Source organism: Prionailurus bengalensis, chromosome D2 (assembly GCF_016509475.1).
Source record: "Prionailurus bengalensis isolate Pbe53 chromosome D2, Fcat_Pben_1.1_paternal_pri, whole genome shotgun sequence".
NCBI lineage: Eukaryota > Metazoa > Chordata > Mammalia > Carnivora > Felidae > Prionailurus > Prionailurus bengalensis.
This window is the reverse complement of record NC_057351.1, coordinates 23332873-23360579: the sequence shown is the minus strand read 5'-3', so window position 1 is coordinate 23360579 and position 27707 is coordinate 23332873. Positions and strand designations below refer to the sequence as shown.

At 41.2% G+C, this 27707-nt stretch overlaps 1 protein-coding gene across 1 annotated transcript in view; it reads right to left on the bottom strand.

The window, feature by feature from the left end:
* ARID5B (AT-rich interaction domain 5B) overlaps nt 1-27707 on the bottom strand; it is a 181667-nt gene that overhangs the window by 67728 nt on the left and 86232 nt on the right. Inside the window, exon 4 of the mRNA XM_043596433.1 lies at nt 24719-24949. Coding sequence (XP_043452368.1) covers nt 24719-24949 — 231 coding nt within the window. The remainder of the gene's footprint in view (nt 1-24718; nt 24950-27707) is intronic.

Here is a 27707-nt window from a genome sequence, read left to right as displayed (position 1 = left end):
AAAACATAATTTTGTCAAATCTCTTTAAAAGGAATTTCTTTTCTAGCTTCTTATCTGTTCAAAGCTGCTTAAGATATGGTAGTCAATATCAATCAGGAAACATTTGACCCAAAGAGATAAAGTCCGGAGGTATGATCGTTTGATGAATGGTCTGTCCTTATCAGCTTGTAATTGCTATTATAAACTCAACAGAAAGGTTCCCGTCCACTCTTCTTTCCAAAATAAGCCTCAAAAAAAAAAGGACTGGTGGTGTCACCATTCAATCTCAGGCACTGAGCATGTGCAGTAGCCACCGGCTGCCACGAAGACAGCAGGTGTTACATTAGTCAAAACTAAGAGTCTCTGAAGGTCTACATTTTATAGCCTATGACGCATGTTTACATACAGTGTTTCATTGAACCGAGGCAGCAATCTTTTTAGGTTTGTTGCTCTTATCATGGCCTGTAATTCTGTGTGTGTGCGTGTGTGTGTGAATATATATATATGTGTGTGTGTGTGTGTGTGTGTATATATACACACACACACACACACACACACACATATATATATATATATATAATAATTTCCTTGCTTGTTATCCCTAGACTCCAGACTTCACCAGGCACTTACATCTCTTTCATTCACTAACGTTGACTCAGGGCTTAATGCAATGTCTGGTACATGATAAGTTCTCCCTAAACATATTTATTGAATAGATGAATGGTGGCCTCAACAGAAAGAATAGCCAGATGGATGAATAAGGAGCTCTGTGTTAAGGGGATTGTCTTGCTCATTTATTTTATTTATTATTATTTTGTAAAGCTTATTTTTTTTTTCAACGTTTATTTATTTTGGGGACAGAGAGAGACAGAGCATGAACGGGGGAGGGGCAGAGAGAGAGGGAGACACAGAATCGGAAACAGGCTCCAGGCTCCGAGCCATCAGCCCAGAGCCCGACGCGGGGCTCGAACTCACAGACTGCGAGATCGTGACCTGGCTGAAGTCGGACGCTTAACCGACTGTGCCACCCAGGAGCCCCATATTTTTTAGAGAGAGTGAGAATGTGTGCATGAGGGAGCGGGGGAGCAGCAGAGAAAGAGGGAGACAGAGGATCTGAAGTGGGCTCTGTGCTGACAGCAGAGAGCCTGATATGGGGCTTGAACTCATGAACCATGAGATCATGACCTCAACTGAAGTCAGATGCTTAACCAACTGAGCTACTCAGGTGCCCCAAAGCTAAGAAGACTGAGGCTTGAATGTGAAGCTGTTTATGTAGAGGACACAAGCACCTAAATCAATGTCCACCATATCTTTGGGTGGATGTTGCTATGGATGCTGTCTCTTACCTTTATGGAAGACACAAAATGGGTGAAGCAGCAGAAGGAATCACCAGCTCGATCTCTCTGTGACTTTGATCATAACTACTATTGTTATTGTTTTAAGACTACCACAGCAGGACCACCGTGCTAAACATTTCTCATATATGATCTTGGCCCATAATTATGGGAACCATGGGAAATAGGCATTGTCATTCTTCTATATGAGATGAGAAAGCTCAGTAAAGTTAACTCAACAATGAAATTACGACAACAGAACAAGAAAGCAGACCAAGCATTATGAAAATTGGGGGGTACACTTCCTAAATACTTATTATCTATTATCCAGAGGTGAGTAGATAATAGTGATGTTAAAGCAATGGCTCCACTTCTCAGGGCCACAGGGAGCCTCTAGCCAGCATCCTATCACTGGAACACAAGAGTATCAACAGTGTCTGAGCTAAGTTTATTCCAGACCCTTCCATCAACACATTTATGCCATGAGTCCCAATAACCCTGTCTCTTCATCTGTGATAAGGGGCTCATATCATTTTCCTCCATCCACTCAAAGGACTCTTGGAGGAAGAATCACATTTATCAGCTAAATGTTACCATGATGATTTGGAAGGGGGGCACTGGTGTGAAAAATTACCCATAAAACCTCCATAATCTCCAACCAAAGGCTCCATCTCCATGGATTATGGCTTTGTGTTCTGTAGGCTATTTCACCCACAACTTCATCCAACCCAGTAGGTTGCAAAACAAGCTGCTCTGAATGCTATCCTTTAGAGGTGGGACATAAAGTCTCATCAGGTTCAAACAGCACAAGTGTGTCAAATACTGTGGACCTTGTCTCAGTTAAAGGCCATTCAGGAAGCTGTTCTAACCACTCTGGCCATCATTGTTAACTTTTTTCAACTGCATATAGTCTTCCTAACACAGCTAGAAACTTATTCTTCTATTCACAATTTGTTTTATGGATCAGTTCAAGAATATCTACTAACTCTCCTAAACAGACTGTGCTCTCCAATGTGCCTAGGGCATTCAAGTTAAAGGCAGAACAGCTACCACTCAAAGATTTGTGGCTTGACTGGCATATCAGAAATATCCCTCTTGACTTTGTCCAAAAAACCATTCTTATTAACTTTATAGTCTTCCCTTCACTTGATTACTGTGACATTTCACTATCTGTCTCTATTTATAAAGTCACAGCTATCTTATCCTTCTTATCCTCCTTCCCCCCCCCCCACCCTTTATGAATAAGAGTCTGTTGTTTCTGACTTGATTGTCTAGCTTCTACCCCTACAGCAAACTTAAACTGACCAATCCCTTCAGCACTTCAGCATTTCATTCTTTTGGTATAAGAATATGCCTCAAAATGTGGCAATGACCTGCCCAGATGTGTATAAATAAGCCATTTGGTCAAGTCGGTATGAGTAGACTGGAAAGGACTGTCTGTTATGTATATATGGAACTCGGAAGGCAGCAATACTCATTTCAGGGCAGTCAACTGTATAATGTGAATGATGGTGAGCGAGGCACTGGGGGAAGAGGTCCCTCACTGAAATTTATGGAGCGAACCCATAAACAGTCTGAACTGATGAATATTCTAATAAGTATCTTGTTACTTTCAAACATTTGACCATCTACTAGCAAAGCATGTCCAATGAACAAAGTGTGTTCACTTTAATGAACAGATAAGTGTTATGCACAGAAAGGGACTAAAATCTTCAAAACAAGTCTGCTCTGAATCATCCAAGACCACGTGGTTCTGCCACACCTACTAGGTGCTGGGGAAGGACTTGGCGACTTGCCCCAGTGTATCGAAAGTCCAGGCAGAAGAAAGAGATAAACACAGAGGCATGTCTTTCTGGCTTATTCCCAGGATTTCCTTGATCTAGAGACCTCATCTAAACTCTTAAGAGAATAGATGGTTTGTTCTTGACAGTGGCTCAATGAGTTTTCCTGCTCTGGTCAATGAACAAATTTAACCTTGTACTCCAGTTACAGGAGATCTCTGTGGATTGTTCACACTGAGGGGTTTTGTTTATTTTTAGTTTAAATTTTTAGTCAATTTCCTTGCCAGAAAGTACGCTCCCAGTTCCTTTCTGTCATTTTAGTTCTTTACAAGACCCAGGGAATTGTTGTCCTGGGAAAACACATTGATTTTAATATTCCTTTGATGATGGCCCTCAAATCTTCTCAAGTCCAGAGCCAAAGCCACAAATGAGGGATTGTATTAGCTGACAGGAACAGGGAAAACAGGGAGGTTTTCGAAGGACCTCAGGCCCTCATGGGTTAAAATAAAGTGAGAGTGCCCCTTAGCTGGAGACCCCTATGCTGCCTAGAGAATCTCATCCACAGAATGGGTTTTAGAAACCCAGGAAAGTGGTGTTTGGAGGAGGTTGGGGCTCATCTAGTGCAGTCCACTGGACAATACCAACAAAATTATATAAGTTCTGCTCATATCACAAAGAATGAATTCCATTTCAGAAAAAAAAAAAAAAAAAAAGAGGAGGATTAAAGAGCCCCGGGGCAGAGGGAATTGCCCTGGGGCTTCAGTGCTACCAGAATGGTTACAGAATGTGAACTTTACAAGAATTGAACAGAGCTCTGCGATATTGGGTCTAATTTCTACTTTTCCCAAAAGGAGAAAATTACAAATCATTAATAACTTCCCTTCCTGATTCCTCCCTATGTTGTGTCATCTTCCAATTACTGTGATTGTGCTGATGGTGCCAGTTTCTTAAAGGCCCAGCCATAAAATATATGGACTAATTGTCGAACAAAACCAGGGAGCTATTAACACCCCAGCGGTGCAGCCCTTCTGGTCGGACTCTATTACATCTACACCACTGGGTCTGTGGAGCTCCAACGCGGGCCTTGAAGTGCTGAAATAAATTAACTCCTTTATTTAGACATAAACATCACATCACACCCCAGAAGGAGCCAGAATGGACATTTCTGGTTCACACATTAGTCCAGGGCAAAGAGAGCTACTTCCCTGTAAATATCGCTAACCATAATCTGAATTTTCTAATTTCAGAAACCCATTCCTCCAACAGAGTAATATTTATAGAAAATGAAATTTGGGTTTTCAGTTATGCCAACTTTCTCTTTCATATTCAAATGCTACATATATTCCAGAACATGTTTACAGAATTCTCCCATATTTCTAAATAAATACACAAAAGAAGTTCTGAAATATACACATTTTAAAGATGACTTTGCACACAGCAGCTTATTCCCAGATGTTTTACATTCTGAATTTCTCAATAAATGAATAACATGCTAGGAAAGCAAACACGGGCTGACAGTATTTAGTCTAAGTTTTTTAAATGGGATAACATATGTAGCTAAAAACAATTTTCAATAACGATATTTCACCATGAAATTGTTATTAAATAATTCAAAATGAGCATTTGTAGGGTTCAGCACTGGAGTTCTGATAAAGGCAGTTTCGAGGATGATTTTAATTGTTTTGAGTTTCTCACAACCACACGGCAGCAACAATTCTTGTCTTCTATCTTCTGAGTTATATATATGTGTGTATATATATTCATGTGACAAGCCCATGATCCCAGTTCACTGCCACAAGTGCTCATTAACAAGCCTCACAGCCCACAGTCAGTTCTGCGAGCTTTGAACCAGTTCCAGAACGAGGGCTACAGCAAATGGCAGCCTGGCCCTTTCACTTCTTCCATTTTTTGTATTTAAAAAAAAAAAAAAAACAACGCAGAAAACTCCCAATAACTGCTCCTTTCACACCTTTTATCTCCTTTATAAATTTATAATATTCACTCATTAAATCTCAAACTTTGCTACATTCTTATGTAATGCTTAATTCCCTTCTTCTCTGGGGTTGGCTGGTGAAATGTCTTTAATTAAAAAAGCTAAAAGCACTCTAAATCTGGATGGCAGACTCATTTCCAGGGCATTCAGGCATGTTGTCTAATTTTAAAACTCTGACAGGATACATGTAAATTTATGCAAGTTTCATAAAAGTCACAATTTCCTCCTTGAATTCAAGCTAAAGAAAATGCCCCCGAGCTCTTTTCAAAGCTGTTTGTTTTACTGGAAAGCTCATTTTGCCCATTGTGTTGGAGGTGATTATTCTAAAGAATATCCAAATGTCAGAATCCCATCAATCCCTAAGAATTAAGGAGTTAAGTTTCCCTACTATTGATCAAACAGGCTCTTTGATCACTATTTTATGGCTCTTTAAACACAGATGGGGGTGGGGAAGGGAAAATATTATCATGCAAATTATTTTGTTTGACAGTAATTAAGAAATTATATGTTAAGAAAATCAGTAATTGTTCACATGAGTCACTAATGTGTTTTCATTCTTTGTAAAACTTTCTGGCACGCCCTTCCTTTCTTGCTTTAAATAAGCAAGGACTGGAAAATATGCACAGTATTTGGAACCCAGGGGAGTGACATACTAATTCAAAGTTTGCTTGGAAGTGTAGCTTTGTGGAAACTCAACCCTGTTCCCATCCTTTTTGCTTCTACCAGCCTTTACCCAAGGCTTATCTCCAGAATGTTGGGGTAGCCCCTTTGCACGTGTGAGGTAGGGCCTCCTATGGGCTGGGACTCTCCCCTTTTCTTCAGAAGGCCATAGCTAGATGACCCAGTGCTTATGAAATCTATAAGAATAACCACAAAACAGGGGAATCAAAACCAGCTCAGCCATGGGCAATTAACTAGTCCTTGCTAATTCTGTTGCTCCCCAGAAGCAAATCTTCACTCCGAATTAAACATTTGCCAAAGTTTGTTTTGGACAGGCCTTAAATCCACAGGAAAGCGACTAACAGGGTAGGATGGAAGGCTGAGACAGGCCCCCTCCCGAATGGTTGGGACACCTTCAAATGAACTCAGGTTAGCTTACAAATCACTGATCCCTAAAAGAGCACAAACTAAAATTACATTTGTTTTTATTGAAAGACAGTCTCAAGTGCTGACATGTAGTGTAAGACATGTGATACATAATAATACTCTTAAACCAGTTCTGACATAATATCTCCGGCGGCCTAATAACCACAAATGATTGCTTTAGTTAAGAACTAGCCAGAAGCAAAATAGATCCATGTAAAAGTAGCTTGAACCATAAATACCTCAACAATATTTTATGTCACTTTGTAAAAGTTAAAGGAGTCCTATAATAATTAACAACAAAAACGCCATGTTCTTTACTATTGTGTGTTGGTTGTGAAAGGTTATTTCATAGTCCCCCAGGCTGCCAGTGCTGTAAATTATGCAGGCACCAAGAAGCATTAAGGAGAAATAATAGCAATTTAAACGAAGGCTGACGTAATTCATGATAAACAGTCATTGGAAAATATTACAATGTTGTCTTTTTTGAGTGGGTTTAATCAGAAGAATGTGACCATATTCTAACATAAACCACTTCTCTTTTCCATTGTGCTAACACTTGGAATGTTGGCACTCACCCTGGCTGCAAGGTTCTTATTCACAATAATTGCTGGATCCAGGGCTCTAACACCTCTGGGGAACCTAACAATGTAAATTTGGTATTCTGATTGATGGAAGGAGCTTCCAAGACAAAGCTCAAAAGCTCTGGGCTGCATGGTGGTCCAAAAGAGGGACTGAAATTTGAGATGCACGTAGCCAGGATAACTTAAAGAATATATATCAAAAAGATGGCTAAGTAATGCAAACATTGAAGAATTGCTTTATTGTCACGTCTAATAGAACCTTGAGATGTGGTATAAATCTGGCAGCTGTTATGATAAAAGCAAACCTTTGTCACACATTGTTCTGGGTGAACTGTAAATACAGCAACACATTAAGAGGCAAATATGATGAGAAACACCAAACCCGCCAACTTTCATTAATGCAAAGTATCGCCAGGTCAGTATCATGGACATGATCACAGGATATGGCGGCCAAGCAGATGCGTATATCTGAACCCACAAAATAATTGTTAGATTTAATACGGGGGCAGGGGAAGCAGAATTCTGTGCATAAAAACTGACTGGGAGAAGGTGGGGTTTTGTTTTTGTTTTTGTTTTGTTTTGTTTTGTTTTGTTTTGTTTTTTACCAAAAAAGAAGAAAAACAAAGGCAGCAAGCTCAGAAACATGCCAACATGCAGACTGGGCAATATTTACCTCTCTGGAATTCACCCAGTCTTTGGGAGCGTAAAGGGAATAATATTGCTATTATAACTGCAAAGCCTTCCAAGGTACAGTTCATTTAAAAGTCTTTAAGCCAACTATTGATTATTCGTGTCAACGAAGGAAGGCAAGGATAAAAGAAAACACTGAAAATCCAATAGCTTATTTTTCCCACTAGTTTCTATTTCATTCATGATCCATTCTTTCCAAAGGCCATTAAGAGCAGAACAAGTGATTTCATTTTTTCTTCTTCCCCTTTTCTCTGCCAGCCTTCGGGTGGAGGTGCTAATGAGCTGGAATAAACTCAAATGAAGGCAGAGGAGGCAGAGGAGGCCTGCCCAGGGAGTCGGGGGGCTTGGATCATCTACATAGTGGGGCCCCTGTCCCTGATAATCAAAAGTTAATTGCCACCTTCCAAAGACCACTTATAATATCCATTATATAGCAAAACAGACTATTTTTGACTCAGGATCTCTTTTTCCAACTGAATCTATTTAAATAGTCCCAGAGGTCAAATATCTGGCCACTCCTTTAAAAATATTCTTTCAAAATATGATAAATGGCTTTCTTTGGCATTTATACTAATAAAAGCGTATTTTATCTCCTCTTACCACACAAACCTTACTCTCTCTAAATAGCCCATTGCGAACATTATCAGTGAATTTTGCTCAGTGTACAAATATTTTATGTATTACAATGAGTAGCAGAACGCAAAACTTGCAAATATTTATTTTTAGACATATGGGAAAAAAAGCAATTAGAGCTAAAAATGTGAAGAATGAAGAGCTCACTTAGAAGCAATTACATTGGACATGCAAACTGTTCTGCCATCAAACTTTTATTCAGATGCCATAGAGCATGTTAAGAAATATCACTTGCACACAAAAAAAGAAAATATTACTTCACAACTGAAAATATCCAATCACTATAAACAACATCTGGGGGTCATTAATAACTTACTCCGTAGTTGAATTAGCCAAAGAATAAGTGGCCTGACTCAGAATTCCTAAATTTCTATTTTTGAAGGAAAAACAAAACATAAAACCATGACTTACATTTGCAAATATGGATGCTCTCTGGTCAGTTTACACGAATACGCAAATGTGTGTAACACACAATGATCAGTTTGTGTACACACGGTGGGCACGTACTGTTAATGCATCAATCGCCATCTCACCTTAAGTGGTGTCGTGTTTTTGCTTTGAGGAAGTTTAAAATTGTAATATTGAGTTCACTCTTCGCTCAGAGCCCTGTATGTAATTAGCATATTTTTCAGACTGGTAAGAATCTGACCATAAGCAGCATCTAAGAAGCTTCCCATTCCAAACTACTACAAAGCCTTTTGTACGCAGCCTAACACATTTTAAGAGCAAGCATACTGTTCAAATATTCCAGCCCTAAGATAAAAGAACTAACAATTTTACTGCCACACAAGCCACTGTGCTGCAACACCCTAAATATTTATACTAACAGGAGTTGAAAATAGTATCAGAGAACAATGCCAAAATACTTCTTCTACTCATTAATAGCAACAGTCTTTGGCAAGACAGATGCCAAAAAGCCAGCACTTTTCTAATTCACTGGGTCCCATCACATGGTCTGTTATTATAGGTTTCACAGGGAGTCAACAACGTGGTTGATTTAATGGGAAAGGGAAAATAGTCTTTATGACAATCCATATTTACATTTTTAAAAAATGTCTCTAAAATATCTCTCTGAAAAGTACCAAATTTCAAGAGTAAGGCACAGAGTTCTTATCACATTTCAATGTCTCCAGAATCGGTGGCCTCCCAAATGGACAGCATCTTACAGTGATAATGCTTTTTATTTCTTGGCAGTATGTATGAAAATGATGTGTATTACAAATGATGTTTAGATTGGATGAAATATAGTACCTAGTTGTTTGGTCTGTATCAGGAATCGGCAAAATTTTCTGTAAAGGGTAGGAGTGTAAATATTTTCATCCTTGTAGGGCATACTCTACTCGACTTGTCTGTTGTAGCACAAAAACAGTCATGGACGAGACAGAGACACATGAGTGTGGTGTGGCAGCGCTCAGCAAAACATTCTATAAGACATCAGGCACCTGGGTGGCTCTGTTGGTTAAGCATTCGACTCTTGGTTTTGGCTCAGGTCATGATCTCAAGAGTTCATGAGATCAAGCCCTGTGTTGGACTCTGTGCTGACTGTGCAGAGTCTACTTGGGATTCTCTCTCTCCCTCTCTCTCTGCCTCTCCCCCATTTGTGCTCGCTCTCTTTCTCTCTCTCTCTCAAAAAAATTAAACAAACAAGCAACTCTGTAAGACAGCAATGGGCCAGATAGGGCCCATGGGCCGTAAATCTGCCCTATTTAGCACACTGTGAGAATGGAGCCAGTGTTGCACGCTGAGGGAACTGGGCCTGATGCAGTGCCCCTGATGGCGCACACCTGTCTCCCTCCCTGTCTTGCCAGTGTAACACCTCGCCTTCAGCAGGTGCCCAGTATATGTCAGGTGAGGCTGAGGCGAGCTATCATGCTTAGGCTTACATGCCTCATTAAATGGATATTGCTGGGGGTTGGAAACAAAGACTGTGCAGCTGAATGTGAAGAACTTCTGTGGGGACATTTTTTGCATCCCTTTTGTCAAAAATTTTGAGCACACTTTGGATTCTTGCAATCATTCTTCACGCGAATCAGAGTAGTTACCCGTTTACCATGGACAGCAATGCAGCACACCCCACAGGAGCACTAGCTGGAGAGTACCAAGCTGGGTTTGAATCCCAGCTCCACCACTTGCTGGTGGATGGCTTCCTCTTAAAAAGCTCTGAACCTCAATTTTTTCATCTGCAAAACAGGACACTACCTACCTCAAAGTATTGTGAGAATTTAAGGAGGTGATGTATATATTAAGTGCTCAATACACATTGAACCTTAAACCTTCACTAAACCTTCCACTAAAGTGATTAATCATATAAAATATATGTGATCCATTAAATAGATATCATTTTGGGACACAGACTCTATTTAGACACCTAATACAGTGCCTGACACATAGTACACTCTCAATAAAAGGTATGAGTTATTGTTATTTTTTAATTACCCAGAATTCTCAGGAAATGAGTTGCCCTAGGTAGTGAAATGTAACATTGACAGAGAATCGTTACAAATCATTATCTGTTTCACAGATAGAATGCAAGTATGTGAGGACAGAAAGAGATCTGGAAGATCACCTGGTCTAGGGGTTCATAACCTAAGGTTTCACATAGTGGACAAATCCTGAAAAATATATGCAGATTTCTTATATTTGCTTGATAGGTTAATTTTTGCTAACATTGTTCAAAACCATGATGGTAATGATGATGATGATGCTTGCGTGCACACTTTCATGAGAAGAAGACTCATGGCTTCCTTCAGATCCTCAAATGGGGTGGAAATCCAAAAAAGCTCAAAAATCCAGTCCAACCCTCCATTTCAGAGGTAAGACTGGAAATCTAGAATTAACTGAGTTGGTGAAGCTCCATATTTGGTGAGAGGGCCAGATTCTAAACTCAGTTCTCTTGACTCCCAGTCAAGGGCCCTTTCTGGTACATTGCACTTTTTCCTAACTTCTGGGTAATTCATAGCACTAGAGTGTATCCCTCCAAAATCATGCACTTTTCCTTAAGGAAAGCCTTTTATGGGAGCCCGTGACTGCCCAGGGAACATACCCTACCTTCTGCTGCCATTTGTCATCTCAGTCTAGCATGTCAGTGCAATTGCAGCTCAAGGGTTCTGCCATCACACCTGGATGGAAGCAATTAAGGAAGGAGGAGCTGGCAGTAATCATTACCCTGTCGACTTCCACTCGTCAGCATCATGGCCACCACTAAAACTTTGGGCATTCCTGCAACACTGAGTCTCAGTCTTAAGTGTGCATAAAATAAGATTAACATGTTGGTGACAGGACATTGCCCATTCAAATTCAGGAGGTCTGAGACTAAAAATCACAATTTTAGTGAGTTCTTCGGGAGACCAAAGATCTTTGCCCGAGCTCACTTTCTTGCCTAAGTCCCCCAGTATTCACTGAAGAAATTTTTTCCTCTTGTGCCTTAGAGTCATACAGAAATTGTGGATCTTCATTCTGAACACTGGGTTCTCAGTGTCATCAACCATAGCCATAGAAGGTTCAGTAGATAGGGCTGATTGTAACCAAGCACTGGGCTGGCTCTGATTATCTGATATCTCTGCTATTGCTGAGAAGGAAAATAATTTTGGCAATAAGAGATTCTTGGAATTTATCTGAAAGAAACCATCAAAATGCTGATGCTTTTATAAACAAAGATGTTCATTACAGTGTTAATTATACATTACCCATTGAAGCAACAAAGCTAAACAAAACCCTGGAAGAAACAAAGCAACTTCTAATAGAAAGGGATTATGTAAACTCTGATAAAGTCATTTGATTCAGTATTATGCAACCATTAAAATGGTGCTAGTGAAACTGTTCATAAGGATATGAGGAAATGTTTATAAGTGCTAAAATGTTAAGGTAAAACAACTGCATGTATAAAATGTTCTCAAGTAAATAAAAATGCTATGGAAAAAGTCTGGAAGGAAATAGATAAACCCTGATGAGATTACCAATGATATTTAGGGAGGCAAAATCAAAGAGTGGAGGAGCATACCAGCTTTGAAGCCAGACAGACCTGAACTGGAATCCAGCCTGACCACTTACTAGCCGTGTGACTTTGGGCTGATGTGAACTTTCTTAGCTTCTGCTTCCTCCCATGTGAAGTGATGGCTAATATGGGATTCCTTACAGGGGCCTTTAAGGAGTGAGATTATGTATGTAAAGGAGTTAGCATAAGGCCTGACATATGGTGCATGCTCACAGAAGAGTGGCAATTATTATTATTATTATCCTTGTCCTTTCCATAATGGAAATAATTTCATAATGAGAAAAATATTTTGAAACACATATGAGCTGTGTTTTACTATTTTTCCCCCTCCTTGAAATATTGTACAAAGGGTATTCGGGATGGGGAGCATCTGGTTGACTCAAGATCCTGGTTGACTAGAGTTTGCTGCATAGGATCTCGTGGTGGTGATGCCATGCCCTTCAGGACTGGGCCCCATTTGGGGGGGGGACAGCCCCCAGAAGCACAGATCGAGAAGCTGATGCCCACATCCCATTGAGGTCTTACCACTACTACACTCATGTTTAACTCCTGAATTTCCCGATCAGTTCTTCAACTGCCCAAAGGGGTCATGGACATGGGTCCTTGAGGTTATACAAGGTTGTTCAGAGGCAAGATCTTGAAGATGGGGTAAAGGCCACTTGAAAAGTATGGTCAACACTCCTCTGTGTGTGAAGGACATTCCTCTCCTGGGTTGTGGATGCCAGTGTGAGGGCGGGATGAGCCTCTGCCCCAGTTGGAAGAGACCAGGCCATGGTCTCTCTGCTCTCTGAGGCTACCTCCTCACCTCAGCTCCAGCAAGGTCAGCAAGACACTTTAATAGGGCTCCCTGTGGCCCCTTTTGTTCTAGTTCTGACATATTTCAACTCCCTTTCTGGAAGAACAAAGGGACAGGATGCATTCTCTATAGCATACAGCCTGTCATCTGGACTATGATAAAGAAAAGGAGCAAAAGAATCCACTTTTACCAACATCCTTTCTCTTTCTGAAGGTGTCTGTGCTGGGAATGGGGCAGCGGTCAGCACCCTGACAGAGTATAGTTTCTGGCACTGTGCATGGTCATCTTTGTTAAAATATTTGATCTCCTATTTTATTATTTTAATTATTTATTTTTTGAGTTTATTTGAGACAGAGTGAGTGAGTGGGGGTGGGACAAAGAGAGAAGAGAGAGAATCCAAAGCAGACTCTTCACTGACAGCGCAGAGCCTGATGTGGGGCTCGAACCCACGAACCACAAGATCATGATCTGAACTGAAACCAAGAGTTGTACACTTCAGTGACTGAGCCACCCACGTGCCCCTATCTCCTATTTTAAAGACCTAATTTTCGGGGTGCCTGGGTGGCTCAGTTGGTTAGGTGTCCGGCTTCAGTTCAGGTCATGATCTCACGCTTCATGGGTTCGAGCCCCGCGTCCGCCTCTGTGCTGACAGCTCAGAGCCTGGAGCCTGCTTCGGATTCTGTGTCTCCCTCTCTCTCTGCCCCTCCCCTGCTTGTGCTCTGAATCTTTCTCTCTCTCTCTCTCTCAAAAATAAATAAACATTTAAAAAATTAAAAAGAAAATAAATAAAGACCTAATATTCACGTCTGGAACTGTGAGGAAGAAAGTGTGGCCTGTTAAACCCTGTGTGTTGTGAACTTGCCTCATCCAAAGATGGAGCTCTCCTCACTGAAGCTCTCCTGAGAGATAGAAGGTCTCATCCTCATCCATAAAGAACACGATGCAAGTCAACAATCCACAAAGTATGCTCAGGGTGTAAGTGCCATCCACCAAGTAATCTTCCTAGTAATGAATGTTCAACTGGCTAAGATTTTTCTTTTCCAACACTTTCTGATCTGATCCCAGTGTGAACTGTGATCTATATTATGTTTCAGATCCAGATAGCCCACATTTAATTGGAACTTGTCAATGTCCTAGATGCTAATGACCCTGCCAGTGTTCCTTGATTTTCACACCGAATTCTGAGATCTGTGGGTTAGAGGCTAGAAAGATCAGTGTGGTGACTTATGGGTACAGGCTACTATTTGCTTTAATTTATGGATGCTCCTTGACTTCCTCAGAGAACACCCTTCTAGGTTGTGCAGACACCGGGATCTATTAAACATCACAACCAATGAAAACTCGTCAACCAAAGATCTTGACCGATTTATGAAGAACATTCCTCTGGTTTGAAGAGGTGAGTAAATGTTGAGGAAAAAAAACAAGTCCTTTGAGCTAGATACTTTCCCTTGAGAATTCAATCAATTGGCAATGAGCTAAATAAAGATTGAGGTTAAGAAATACTTGACTTTAAGGAAGGAGATAAAATGATAATTTGAAGTCTTCTGACATTTGGCAGGATTTTTACTCACTTACACAAACATGTGTTGATACAGAGGTGAGTAACGCATGATTCTTACTCCCTCTAGGAGCTTAGAATCTAGGGAAGAGAAATGCAATAGAATCCATTAACTTTAATACCAAACAGAAGAAAAAAGCAACTTTGAGAAAGTACTGAGGAACACAGAAGGACACGAGTGAAGTGTTCTAGAAGATTGTTCTGAATCTACAGTTTCAACCTAGAAGCAGCCCCTAAACGTCCAGGAAACCAAGCAGGCACCTCAGTCCTTTACCCCCTGCTGCAAAGTTGATGCATCTCTCCTTCTCCTTCTTATAGGCCCAAGGGGAAATTTCCAATTTAATAAGAGACAAGTTGATTTTTCCTCCAAGAGGCTTCCCCTGGGTCCTAACCACAATGGGGTCTCTGAGAGAAGGACTCAGAAACACCGGCTCCCTCAGGGGAAGGTGACATCTTCTAGGAAGAAAAAAAGTTTTGCTTGCAGAGGCTGGTATTTTGTTTGTTTTGTGTGTGTGTGTGTGTGTGTGTGTGTGTGTGTGTTTTAAGGTCTACGCTGAAAGCTAAAAATGGCAGAGGAAATAATCTCTTTCTTTGAGCTTCAAAGTCTGGAGTACTTTCCATCTCCTCACCTGAAATAACTTCCTTTTTTTTTTTTTTTTTTTGAATCCCTCAAGGTCCAGTTGAAGATCCACTTCCTTTCAGAGCCTTCTCCTGATATCCGGGCCCTCTTTTACATCTTTTAATTCCAGGGGTACCTACAATTTGGCCTCCTCTGGTTAGCCCTTAGTGGACTGCCTTGCAGTGCCCATTATATGGCAGAGCTTTCCCATTTACAAAGCTTAACAGATATCATCTCCTCTGAACATCAAAATAAGTCCTGAATCTTAGCCCCATGCTTCTGTCACTTTAGGGTGGAAAAGTGTACCCCCTGGGGTCAGCAGACTGGGGTGGGGGTGCTAACTCCCACTTTGGCAACGTGCTAGATCTGTGACCCCGAAATAACTATGTTATAAGGCTGCTCGTGGTAAGATGAGGAATTGTTAAGAAGATCACAATAATATCTATAGTGGTCCATCACTCTATGTCTTATCTCTGCCAACTCAAGTTTTAAGTGTCTTAGAGCAGAGAACCATGTCCCAACAATGCCTGGACCTCTGCCTTCAACAGAGCCGGTGCTCAATGCATGAATGGAAGCACCCAGAAGTATTAGAACGTACCAGTCTTTTTCTGCCCAAATCCCATCTGTTCTTCAGTCTTCCATGATGGCAACTGGAGAGCCAAAAAGGCCGTTCAGAGAAGAGACTCTCAGGGAGAGAGTTTCTAGGCAACTTCCAGAGGGAGCATAAAGCCTAGATGATGGAGTCGAGGCCCACGCCAGCCAGCGATGAGAAGATTTCCTGAGCAGGCAGTGCTGCCTGCACCTGTGCCAAGAGCTTGGCTAGTCTGCCTCCTTTGAAAACCCATTACCAGATCATGGCAAGCAAAATTTAATTTTAAGAAGGGAAATGATTTATGTGCTACAGGAATAAAGAAGTGACAGAAGCAGGAAAGCTTGCATACATTTCATTTTTTGAAATTAGACCTATAATTTTTTCATTAAGGGAGGATGCCAAGTTGGGAAAGCCAATGCGTTCCTAAGCAGAAAATTACAGAGAGGTGTATAATCAAAGTCCTGTCAGCATCACAACCCTGTGCCTTAAAAAGAGTCCATGGGAGGGGCGCCTGGGTGGCGCAGTCGGTTAAGCGTCCGACTTCAGCCAGGTCACGATCTCGCGGTTCGTGAGTTCGAGCCCCGCGTCGGGCTCTGGGCTGATGGCTCAGAGCCTGGAGCCTGTTTCCGATTCTGTGTCTCCCTCTCTCTCTGCCCCTCCCCCGTTCATGCTCTGTCTCTCTCTGTCCCAAAAATAAATAAACGTTGAAAAAAAAATTAAAAAAAAAAAAAGAGTCCATGGGAACACAGGGCAGTTTACTATCTGCCCCTTTCAATCTCCAGCTCTCACAGCGCTCTCTATTTATACCTGCTTCTGTGATGAGATGGGGAGAACCACTCTGGCTGGTGTGCAGAAGAGACCGCAGGCCAGCGAAGGCTGAATCAGGGAGGCTGGTAGAATACAGACAAGTGAGGACGGTGGCTGGCATCAACATTTCCTGATCAGATTTTGAATCGTCATGATCATTCCTCTCCTAACCTCTCCGACACACACCAGTCTCTCTAAAGCCTACAGAACCCACTGTATATTCATTATCTAGAGAGCTGGTGACCAGTTATCTGTTTCCAGGCAGCCGGATCTTAGGAAGCTGGAAAGATCTTTCTGAGCCGGGTCCAAGATGAAAGGCAGTCTAGCGTCATTGTTCAGAGCATGGACGCTGAGCCAGAGTGTCTAGGTTCAAACCCTGGTTCTGCCACTTGATAGTTAGGTAACTTTACTGTGCGTAAGTGTTCTTACTTCAAAAAATGGGGGAGAGCAATGATATTGACACAGAGTATTTATGCATCCACTCACTCATTTAACCCAATATTTATTACACACCTACTGTGCGTCTAGTATTGTTCTGGTCCCTGGGTGGGTACAGGGTTGTGAACCCGCTTTTTTTAAAGTTTACTTATTTATTGAGAGAGCGAGCGAGCGTGGGAGGGGCAGACAGAGAGAATCCCAAGTAGGGAGGCAGGGCTCGAACGCTCAAACTGTAAGATCATGACCTGAGCCAAAATCAAGAGTCAGACACTTAACTGACTGAGCCACCCAGGTGCCCCGCGTGAACCTGCTCTTAAAGACTTACATTATAACACAGGTGGGGATGGGGGAGACAGACGATAAACATATAACAAAACAAATATGATAGTTAATCTCAGATAGAGATAAGTTGTAGGACGATAAGTACATGTTGGATGATGGGGTACAGCGGAACACGTGAAAAGGGGCAAGTCAGAGAAGACTTGTCTGGGGAGCAGACATCTGAGCTGAGGATGCAATGATGAGAAGAAGCCAGACCCATGATATCTGGGGAAACACATTCCATGCAGAAGGACAAACAAGTATTTCTGGAATGAGTGGTTGTTGAATGATCTTTACTAGCAAATGATACCTCATTTCCCCAGTAGTCTGTATAGGTATGAAATAATTCTATAAATGTTTTTTTGAGGAACCACTATGGACTTGGTAGGTGGGTAAGGTTGTGTGGGGTGGTGCAAGAGGTACAAGAAGATTTAGTTAATGATGAGTACTTAAGTAGTACTTGCCATGGACCATCTAAGTGTCCTAATCCTCACAGCTCTTGAGGTATGGTTAATACCCATGGCATGCCTATCCCATATTTTCCCAATCTTCTCCCCACATACCACACTGTAAGATCATTAGGAGTATAAATTGTTTTGTCTTATTTACAACTGTGTGCACAGAGACAAGAACAATACCTGGCACATGGTAGGTGTGTAGTAGATATTGGTGCAATGCATAAATGGACAAGAACGTACTGAGTGTCAGGCACTGTGGTGGGCTCCCAGCATCCCCAGACAGCCTCGCTACAGTCCAAGAACTTTAATCAATCCAATTTCCTTGAGCAGATAGAATGAAGGGGTTTAGAGGGTATCTTTTGCTATCAAGAGGATTTTACAAATCAAGCGAATACAGACTTATTCTGATCCTCATTCTACCATCCCTACTCTAAGTAGCACTTTAGCCTGTGATTTTTCAATGACCTGGTTCTTTCCTGTGGTGTGTGTGTGTGTGTGTGTGTGTGTGTGTTAACTGATAAAAATATCTATTTCACCCTAGAGAGGAATATGTTGATCTTGCTAATGTAATGGGATATAACTTTCTTGCTTTTCTAAATGAAATGCTAGGTGAAATATTAGCCAATATAGACACAAATCCTTTCTTCTGGAGTGAACAAGAGTTTATTGTACCCGTGAGTCCAAATAGTTTTTAATAACCCATTGAGTCCCCTCGGCTACAAAAGGAGTCCACAGTTATTTTAAAATATCCCTTCAAGTTCCAAAAATAGAAAAGAAATCCGTGAATCCTACCCATTCCATATAGCATGACTCTGAAAGTTAACTTGCAGTAACAACATAAAAATTCTGTTCGTTAATCCTCCACAGAGATGGTACCCTAGCTTCCAATGCCTCTGCCCCAGGAGGTCTGCTCTCCAGCCCTCTTTGTGTCTTAGCGTCCTGGAAGCCAAGGCCATATGTTAATCATTACCTGTACTATTGAGCACATCCGATATGCCAGTACATTTACTACATTGTATGATGAACTTAAACATTCCTCTGCCCCTACTTGGGCAGCACATGCAATAAACAGAAAGTACCAAGCATGGTCCTGGGTAGGCCACTATCTAATGGCAAACAGAATCTCTAGAAAATTTCCAAGACAAAACAGTCCTCCAAGAGAGATCTCTGAAGGTTAAGGTCTTCTGCATAAATAGCAATATACAAGAAGCACGGCTCCTTTTCCACTCTGCTTCAATTAAAGAGAAACATCTGCCTTGTTATCATTTGGGAGATCGGTGGGCACTGCAGGCAGGCAGCAAAAGCCTGAATGTGGACAGGGGCCAGGAGCAAGGCCATTTGATCATCGAAATCCACTGTGACCATGAAACCTACTTTGGCAAGGAAAAAAAAATGTTTACTCACTTACAAATTCCCATGATCCTTAACAAAACAACTGCCTTTCCTTTCATTTCCAGCAAAACATGTGATGTTTAGAGGGAAGAGGCACAGTCCAGCTCGTCCTCTGCTTCAAAATAATTTTATGCATCCTGAATTTTCTTTCATAAGTCAAAGTTTCATTCCTCTTCTGTTTTCCTCCCTCCCTTGGCTTTTTCTTCTTTTGTCTAGAATGTCATTATTTCACCCAACAGGAAAACAGAAATGGAAAGTTCAGTGCAGAGTCAGAAAAGATTCTTTAAAACATACTGTAAAAAGTAGGAAAGTTTTCTTTTCCATTATGGTTTTAGCAAGAGTCCCAAGGCCTTAGAGGAACAGTTCCTTTATTATTTACAGAGCAAGATCAGTGTAGATGATTCTAAGTTGTCCAAGTCCTAAGTTCTAATAGAAACAGTAGAGAATCTTCATTCGCCATGAGGACTTTTTTTTGGTCAAGCGGAAACAGATTTAGTCTGAGTCTGGCGATGAGCTATTACTACCCGGTTTTAAAGATGGGACAAGTGAGGGGACTTACATCTCTTGCCCAGAGGAATAGCAAATCAGACAGGCGAGCCTTGATTAATACTGTGCCTGTTTGTAAGCCTGGCACTTCTTTCCCCTAAATGGTTCCATGCTCCTTGCGCTTCAGCAAAGGATATGTTTTAATGCTGATGTAGCCACCTTCTCCCTGAGGGGAGGACCTCATGGTTTCCTGCACGTGGACCAAATGCCAAGACAGCAGTCCATCTCATCTCTGCTCTTTTCAGGTGAATTACCACATCCTTCCTTTAACTCCATCCCATTCCTTGGTCAGGGAACACACACACACACACACACACACACACACACACACCGACCCCAAAGAACTTAGGAGAATGTCTTATGTCTCTTTGTAATTCAAAACTCAGACTAAAATAAACCGTATCTTTCGTTATATTTTTAATTAACCATATCTTAATCCATTTAGTTCCACCCATATTTACGGACTGATTTCATCTCATTTATATATACTGGGTCCACCTTACATCTGATAAAGCTGGTACCTTAAAGTTGTCCATGTACCTACTGTACTGTGCACACCTCTGTTTGGAGTTGGCTGTCAACACTTCACACGTGTGAAATCAATCGTGTGATAGTCATGTAAACAGCACGCATGACAAACTGGTAGGCATTTTATTGTTCTAACAGGGAAAATAGGCAAAATGGGTGTACGTGTGTGTTTTTCCTACCGTCCAGACAATAGCATGATATAAATGATGGTATGCGTTTTACAAAAGAGGAATCAAATTATAAAAAGAGGTAAAAGCAAGGTGGGGGGATGGTTGAAGAATGCCTCATGCTAGGAGAGTCTAACAGGACAGTGGGGGCAGGAATTATGCACAGGGGAGAGATTTTTATGAGAAAAATTGTCACTCGTAATGTCACTGTCCCTTCATTATTATTATAATCTCATTTCCTAATTGCATGTGCAATACAACCAGTTTTCGCAATGCTTTAATGGGGAGTCCATTGCTTTAGTTTAAAAAATAGTCCATTTTCTTGTGCTGAGAAAAGAGCACATTGCCTTTAAGAGCATTGTAACTGACAAGACGGAAGGATTCAGGCAGGATGTCGAGGCTCAAGCTTTTCAATCACCTGCCATTAATATGATTCGATTTATGCTTATGTCATAGGTTTAGATATCGCACAGCGCTGTAAGCAGGGAAGGGACTTGAATAAAATACAGGGACGAAAGCAGATGGTATGCTATCAAAACCCTTCAAGCCTAAAATAACCTTTCCCAAGTAAGGAGGATAGTTAATTAAAACCAGGATATATTTACTCTATTCTGAATATCTCAATGTAAATAAAAATCAAAATGACACCACTGTAATGTGGGACTAAATGATGAAATTTCATCTATTCTATTTTTCTTTAATAGTTTCTAATCAAACTTTTCATTAAACAGCTTCATAAAATTCCACGGAGAATTTATTTATAGGGATTCATTGTAGATTTAAAAGCCTTACTTTTATTGTTCAATTAAACCTGTTATTCAGTGGACAACATTGAAACAGTGGGGAGGGGGAATGATGTCTGAGCAGTTGGAAGAGGCTGTCACACGCACAGAGGATGTGGGTCATCTCTGCCCAAGAAAGCCTAGTTTGGGCTCTAAAGCCACTGCCTGGGTTCGTCCCAGCCCTGGTCCACAGACTCATATTCCTGTCCCCCTGGTAAAGAGAAGGCACCAGTCCATTTATTGGGGGCAAACCAAGTAAGGGAAGGCCAATGGTTCACCCAGGGTGAAGGCAGCCATTCTTAACATGGAGAGTCAGGACATGAATTGTCAGTGATCTAGGTATTTCCAAAATTTTCTATTAGCCTTTCTCCCTATCCTTTTTTATTTCTCTTAAGTTTTTATTATTTATTTACTTTTGAGAGAGAAAGCACGAGTGGGAGAGGAGCAGAGAGAGTGGGAGAGACAGAATCCCAAGCAGGCTCTGTGCTGTTGGCGTGGAACCCAATGCGGGGCTCGAACCCACGAGCTATGAGATCATGACCTGAGTGGAAGTCAGATGCTTAACTGACTGAGCCACCCACGCGCCCCTCTTCCTGTCCTTTAAAACCAGACCCAGTCCTGCCTTTTTCATGAGGCTTTCCCTGACCCCCCTCCAAGGATCACCCCCCTCCCTGCCCCGGCCAGCCCAGTGCTAAATTCCTCCTGTGCTTGCTTTCTGCAACACTCACCAAATACTTAATCATTGACTTTCTTGTAACATTAGTTAACCTTTCAGGTGTGTTAATCCTGTCTTCCCCAATTAGATTTTTAAATCCTCCAAGCAAGCAAGAACCGTGTTTTATTTATCTTCTGAACGCCCTCTCTCACCCCCACTCCATAATCCCATTTAAGAGGAGAAAGCAGAAAATATATTAGTTAATAAAACAAACATTATTTAATCATAGGAAAGCAGACACTGTCCTTTTGAGAAGGGCCTTGCAGGTACGTTATGGCAATTTATGAATTCCATGTGTCAAAGGTGTAGCTGATAAATGCTATAAACCCTTTGCCATCAGCTCCACCATTCACCCACCTGGTGATATGGCTAATAAAATTTGATTTTTACAGCCTAGGCATACTGTTACCTAAATTACATTTGACCAATTACTGAAGTCACCAAACGTGTGGTACAGAATATATACTGTGTAGAAAATTCATCTGTGGGCCCCCTGGCACTCGCGGTAATCTGACAGAAGTGCTTCAGTCATCTGGCAGTGTTTAATATTAGGAACATTTGTTTAATGCTAATGAAATTTATGTTCTCCTACCAACTGTTAGTTGGTTGGAGAAACCCAACCCCACATTTTAACAAACTCTTTAACCCATGTTGCTTTCAAATACAACCAATTGGAGGTTTAAAAGGGTGTTTTCTGAAAATTTAGATGTGTGACCCAACGTGGAAGGTGGGGGAGGGATGTTGGCGAAGGTGTGCAAATCAGGTCAAAATAAGCTCTTTTGTGGGGGGGAAAGGGTGTCCACTTAGGAGAATGAAATACTATACGAAGTACAAACTCAACTAATATTAAAGATTAAAGAAAAATCTAATATTCTAATGATTAGGCTAGCCATCTAAAAGCTCTTTAAAGGTACCTTTATTCCAAAAGAAAGCTTCCACTTTAAGAGGCTGGAGAAGAAAAACAGCATTAAAATTAGCTTTACCAGAAGAAAGTTCAGGAAAACATTCAAAAGTCAGATGCTTGTGTTTGTGAGAACATTTAAAACTAATTTAGTAACTCTTAACAACCATTGTGATCACTGTTAAATTGGAACTTCTTTCTATTACCAATTCCAGACACAACAGCTTTCAAGCTCAATGACTAATAACTCTTAAATTAGCCAAAAAGGTTAAAACATTTTTCATCATGTTACATTGTGATGCTCTTTGAATACTCTTAAGTGAGGGAAAGCATTCTTTCAGTTTTATTTTGTGTCAGAAATTTACAGACCTCTTCAGTGGCAAGCAGGACAGAGGGGTTTGGACGTCAGGGATATGGGGAAAAAAAACAACCCTCAAAACAGAAGTGTTAAAAAGGGAAGATTTGTAGAGGTTGATCTGAAAAGAGAAGGTATTAAAAAATGTATTGGATACATTCATCTACTTGAATACAAAAGGTTATTTGAGTATTAAACAATTCTTCTTGGAAAAAGGAGAAAATAACTTATAGAAACACTACTATTCTCTTATAGAATGGCAGTCGTTCGGTAAGCCAGAGCTGTGAAAGGCATCCGACAAAAAAGTTTGTAAGGAAAAAAGAAAAAGCCAGGTCCGATGAACCTAGGTGCCCTACTTCTTTCTTCCCTTCTTTGTTGGATTATACATCATCCCCTCATCCTCACCCCTACGTATAACACCCCCCTGAAACAGGTGGAAGGCTGCCGAGGTCATGAATACAGTGGATTTCTCAAACCATGGTGAGGCCTGCAATCGTTTAGCAGAATAATCTGAATCTGAATAACCCACAAACTAGGGATCCTTGGGAAAACATTAGCCAATGGAATCAAGGAGTGTTCCAACTCAAGGGGACCCCATTAGTGCTCCCTCTGGGCCAGTGGTCTCAGACTCTTCTTCACCCCAGGACCCATGAGAGATTCAGCATGGGTCGGTCATCATACTGGTCGCTCCATGGTGGCAATTCCCAAAGAAGGGGTAGGTGGGGAGTTTCATGCCTCTGTAAGTACAGGAATTTCCAGGGAACATTTATAACTTGATAAAGCACCCCCAGGGCATTCTGATATCCCTGCCCAGCCTGTTGAGAACCACGATATGATCCAGTCTCTTCAACAAACAGATGAGAAAATGAAGATGTGAGAGATGTGACCCTGGCTTGCCTCCAGTCATTCACTGCATCATGCAAGGTCTCCCAAATGTATATCTCTTCTCCTCCTTCACTTCTATCTATAGAGACACATGACTGATCAGCTAGGCAGAGATGCAGATAAAGATATGTGTGCATATATCCATCTTTGGTGGGCATGGTGTACAAAAAATATATATAGATATCTGAATATAGATATATAAATAAGTATAAAAATATACACAGATATCTGAATATAGATATATAAATAAATCTCTCTATATTTTTTATGCACTGTGCCCACCAAAGATGGATATATATGTGCATACATACATATATATGAAAAAAATTAAGGGGCATGGGGATCTATCTATCATTAGTCTATCTGTTCACCTTTATAGTACTGAAGTAGTCACAACTGGTGTATTTTTATAGTTCCTTATAACACGGAAAAGGGTGTGATCAATTAAAAACAAAAATCAGTATCCAAATAGCCAAAGCCTTCGAAGAAAGAACTAACACGGAAGCTTCTTGTCTGAAAGTCCAATTTCAAGGTCGACCAAGCAACTTTGGACCCTATACTGAACAACAAATTCTAAATAATAACCTTTTACCCTGGTAAACAGAGGCTGCTGAAGAGGCAATGACACTTCATGCCACAATAATTTTGGGGGGAGGGTAGGGGAGGGGTGGCACACAGAGATTGTGAAAGTAAGCCTTGTTCCCCATCACCGCTCTTTACAAGAACCGAAAACAACTAAACACACACGCGCAAGTTTCAGGTAGGAAAAAAAAAAAAAAAGACTCACCAAACTCATCGCATATACTCTCATTTTCAATGAGAGTTGGGTGGTCAAACGTGTCTCGACAGTACAGGATCTGAGGGTTCTTGCTGACCACCGCAATGCCCCCCAGGGCTAACGCAAACTGGTCCGTTAGAATGGAAGACGGCTTATCCTGGATGCGTTTCAGCATCGATCGGTATCGGCAGTACTGAGGGTAGCTGAGAACGATCACATTGGTTTCTTCATCGTCCTCCCCTAGACAAACGAGAAAAAGCTCCCATTACTTTCTTCCCTCCAACAAAGAACTGTCCGGGCTATGGCATGATTTCAGTGATCACTCTGGTTTTGTATTAAAATGTGTCTTCAGTGAGACTCTTCTACCAAGTCATGTTTGTCTCTGTCTGGCTGACGTGGGCATTCTCCCAGCCCCACTTCACCAACCCAATTCCACTAAAAAGCCTCAGGTTACTGGTAGGGAAAAGAAAAAGTGGGGAAAAGAAAGAGATGGGGTGATCTCATAGACAGATTAAGCAATGTTTGGGTCACCAGAAAGCAGCAGAACCAAAAAACTGTTTTGAAAGAGTCTGATATATATTTTAAGCATTAAAGTCACTCATCATAGGAAAAATCAGAATTTTGTGGAGCTTCTTTATACATATTTCCAGAGTCTGGTATTGCTACATTTTTGGATTATATATTCTTTCAGTGCTGGAAGTCTCTGTAAAGGTCATCTGGCCCCAGAGAGATGTCCATAAGTTCAAATAGCATCATCATCAAATCTGGTGGTGGGTAGTGCCATTCAACAAATATTTCTGGTTCTCTTTATGGTCGTGTGGAAAGACCATGCTTCCTGGCCCACTGGAGTCAAGTGACCATGTGACTTGTTTTGGCCAATAAAATGTGACAGAAGTGAGTGGCTACTTTAGGGGCCAGTGTTTGACTGACAACACTCTCTTTCCCTTTGTCCTGGGCATCTGTAATGATTCAGATAGTGGCTACTCTGCCAGTCAGGGTCTTGGAGTAAGAATCACATGGAGTAGAGACCCCTCCTTGATCCTAAATGGACACAGAACACAAGCACAAAAGGAACCTTTGTTGTTGTAAGTGAAGCTGTGATTTGGGGGGTTATTTGTTTTTGCAGCATGATCTATCCCAACTTGATTGATACCTCCACCTTCTTTGCCCTCCCCCTTTCTCCTACCCCCTACCTTCTAATGTTCCTCCAATCCATCTGGTAACTTGGCACATCTCAGAGAACCATGCTGAGAGGACTCCCCAAGCATCCTTGTGACAGCTCCATCAGAACCAACTTAGCTCAGAACATTTCAGCCACTTTAATGAAACTCTCTTTTACAATGATCTTAATGCTTATCTACACCTCTCTATATTAAGTGATTATTTATAAAAACCAGATTCTGCATGGAGGAATCCTGCCTTCATCTTAAGCCTGAGAAATGGCAAAAACTCCCCTTTGGTAGCGTGCCACCTGCACAATGTCAAGCTGAATTTAGGCTCCATGACCCAGTCTGCCATCACTCTTTATAACCACTCCGTCAGGGCGTTTGTAAGCAATTCCCAGATATGTCACTGGCTTATCCAAAGGGAAAACACTCAATATTTTGAGTCCTTACCATGCTGCAGGGAATTGCACAAGACAGTTGTTAAAGATACCAACATTATCGTGGCCATCTGGTAACCAGTGGGAGACAAATGAGTCAGGACAGAACAAATGATATAATATAACCAGTACCAGTGGAAGGTGTGCATGTGACCTTTTCAGATAGGAGGCCAATACCCAGATGTATTTCTAATTATGTTCACTTAGTTCCTCAGGCTGGAGGCTTCTTTGAGAATGGAGATGTTTAGCTGCTTTCAAGATGACATCTTTTAACAGTTTACATTTCTTAGACTCCTGCCTGGTTGTGGGTAGTCACTTTGTCAGCTGCCATACTGAATTAAAAGGAAATATGTTTACATTGAAGGCAAGTCCCCAAATGAAGTACAGTTTTTAAGATGCTGAAATATGCCCCAAGGCATTTAAATTTGAGATTTTTATGGCAGACCCAGACCCTAGTTCACACTTTGGGTTCAAATCTGTGCTTTCTATAGAGTTCAAGCACAAAGAATTTTATAGGAACTATCCACCAAACATCATCAGAACTCCAGACCACTGAAGCGGCCCCCAACGCGTCAACTGTATTATTATGCTGTATTTGTCCAAGACATTGTGGATGAGAGAGGGTATAACCACGGACTCTGAGGACTTATTTCAGCATGCTCGTCACCTAATACCATGTCTGTAAAGAGTAAATACTGTGCAAATCTATACACAGCTTCCAAAATTCTATCTTGGTTGTGCTGTTGGCTTTCTGTACGGGGGCAATGGTTGCACTAGTTTCTCCAAGTGGTCTTGAAATGAAATGGAGGGCATCCTGCTTTTCAGGTGGAATGATGGCAGAAGAATGGATGCTTCAGGGTTAGTTTTATAGCAGAAGATGTCACCTGCGTTCTTGGGACCATTTCACTTCCTTCTTGTCCCTTCATTCTCTTTCTGTTTTTCTCTGATCATTTTTCATGATAATGCCATCTCTAACCTCTCCCTAATTCTCTGGAATCTGCTCCCTGGCTATCTTCCGTGCTTAGAAATGACCTGGTTTTTGTTGTTGTTGTTGTTTGTTTGTTTGTTTGTTTGTTTGTTTTTGTTTTTTCTCTTCACCTCATCCTAGCTCCAAACATTTATCCCTCTTTCTTCATGCAGTTCCCAAAACACAAGCCAAGCCATGAATCCTCTTTCTGTTGGAAGAAAAGCTAGCAATTTCCCTCTGGTCCAAGTCATGGAAATATGTCCTATCATATCCATTCATTTTGGAGATATTACCTCTAAGAGTGCTCCCAGGACTGCCCGCATCAGAATCGCATAGAGTAACTGTAAAAAGGCAGGCCCTAGGGGCCTATCGAGAACCACTAACTCAGAATCGTGAAGGTTAGGGCCCAGGAATTTACATTTTTAACA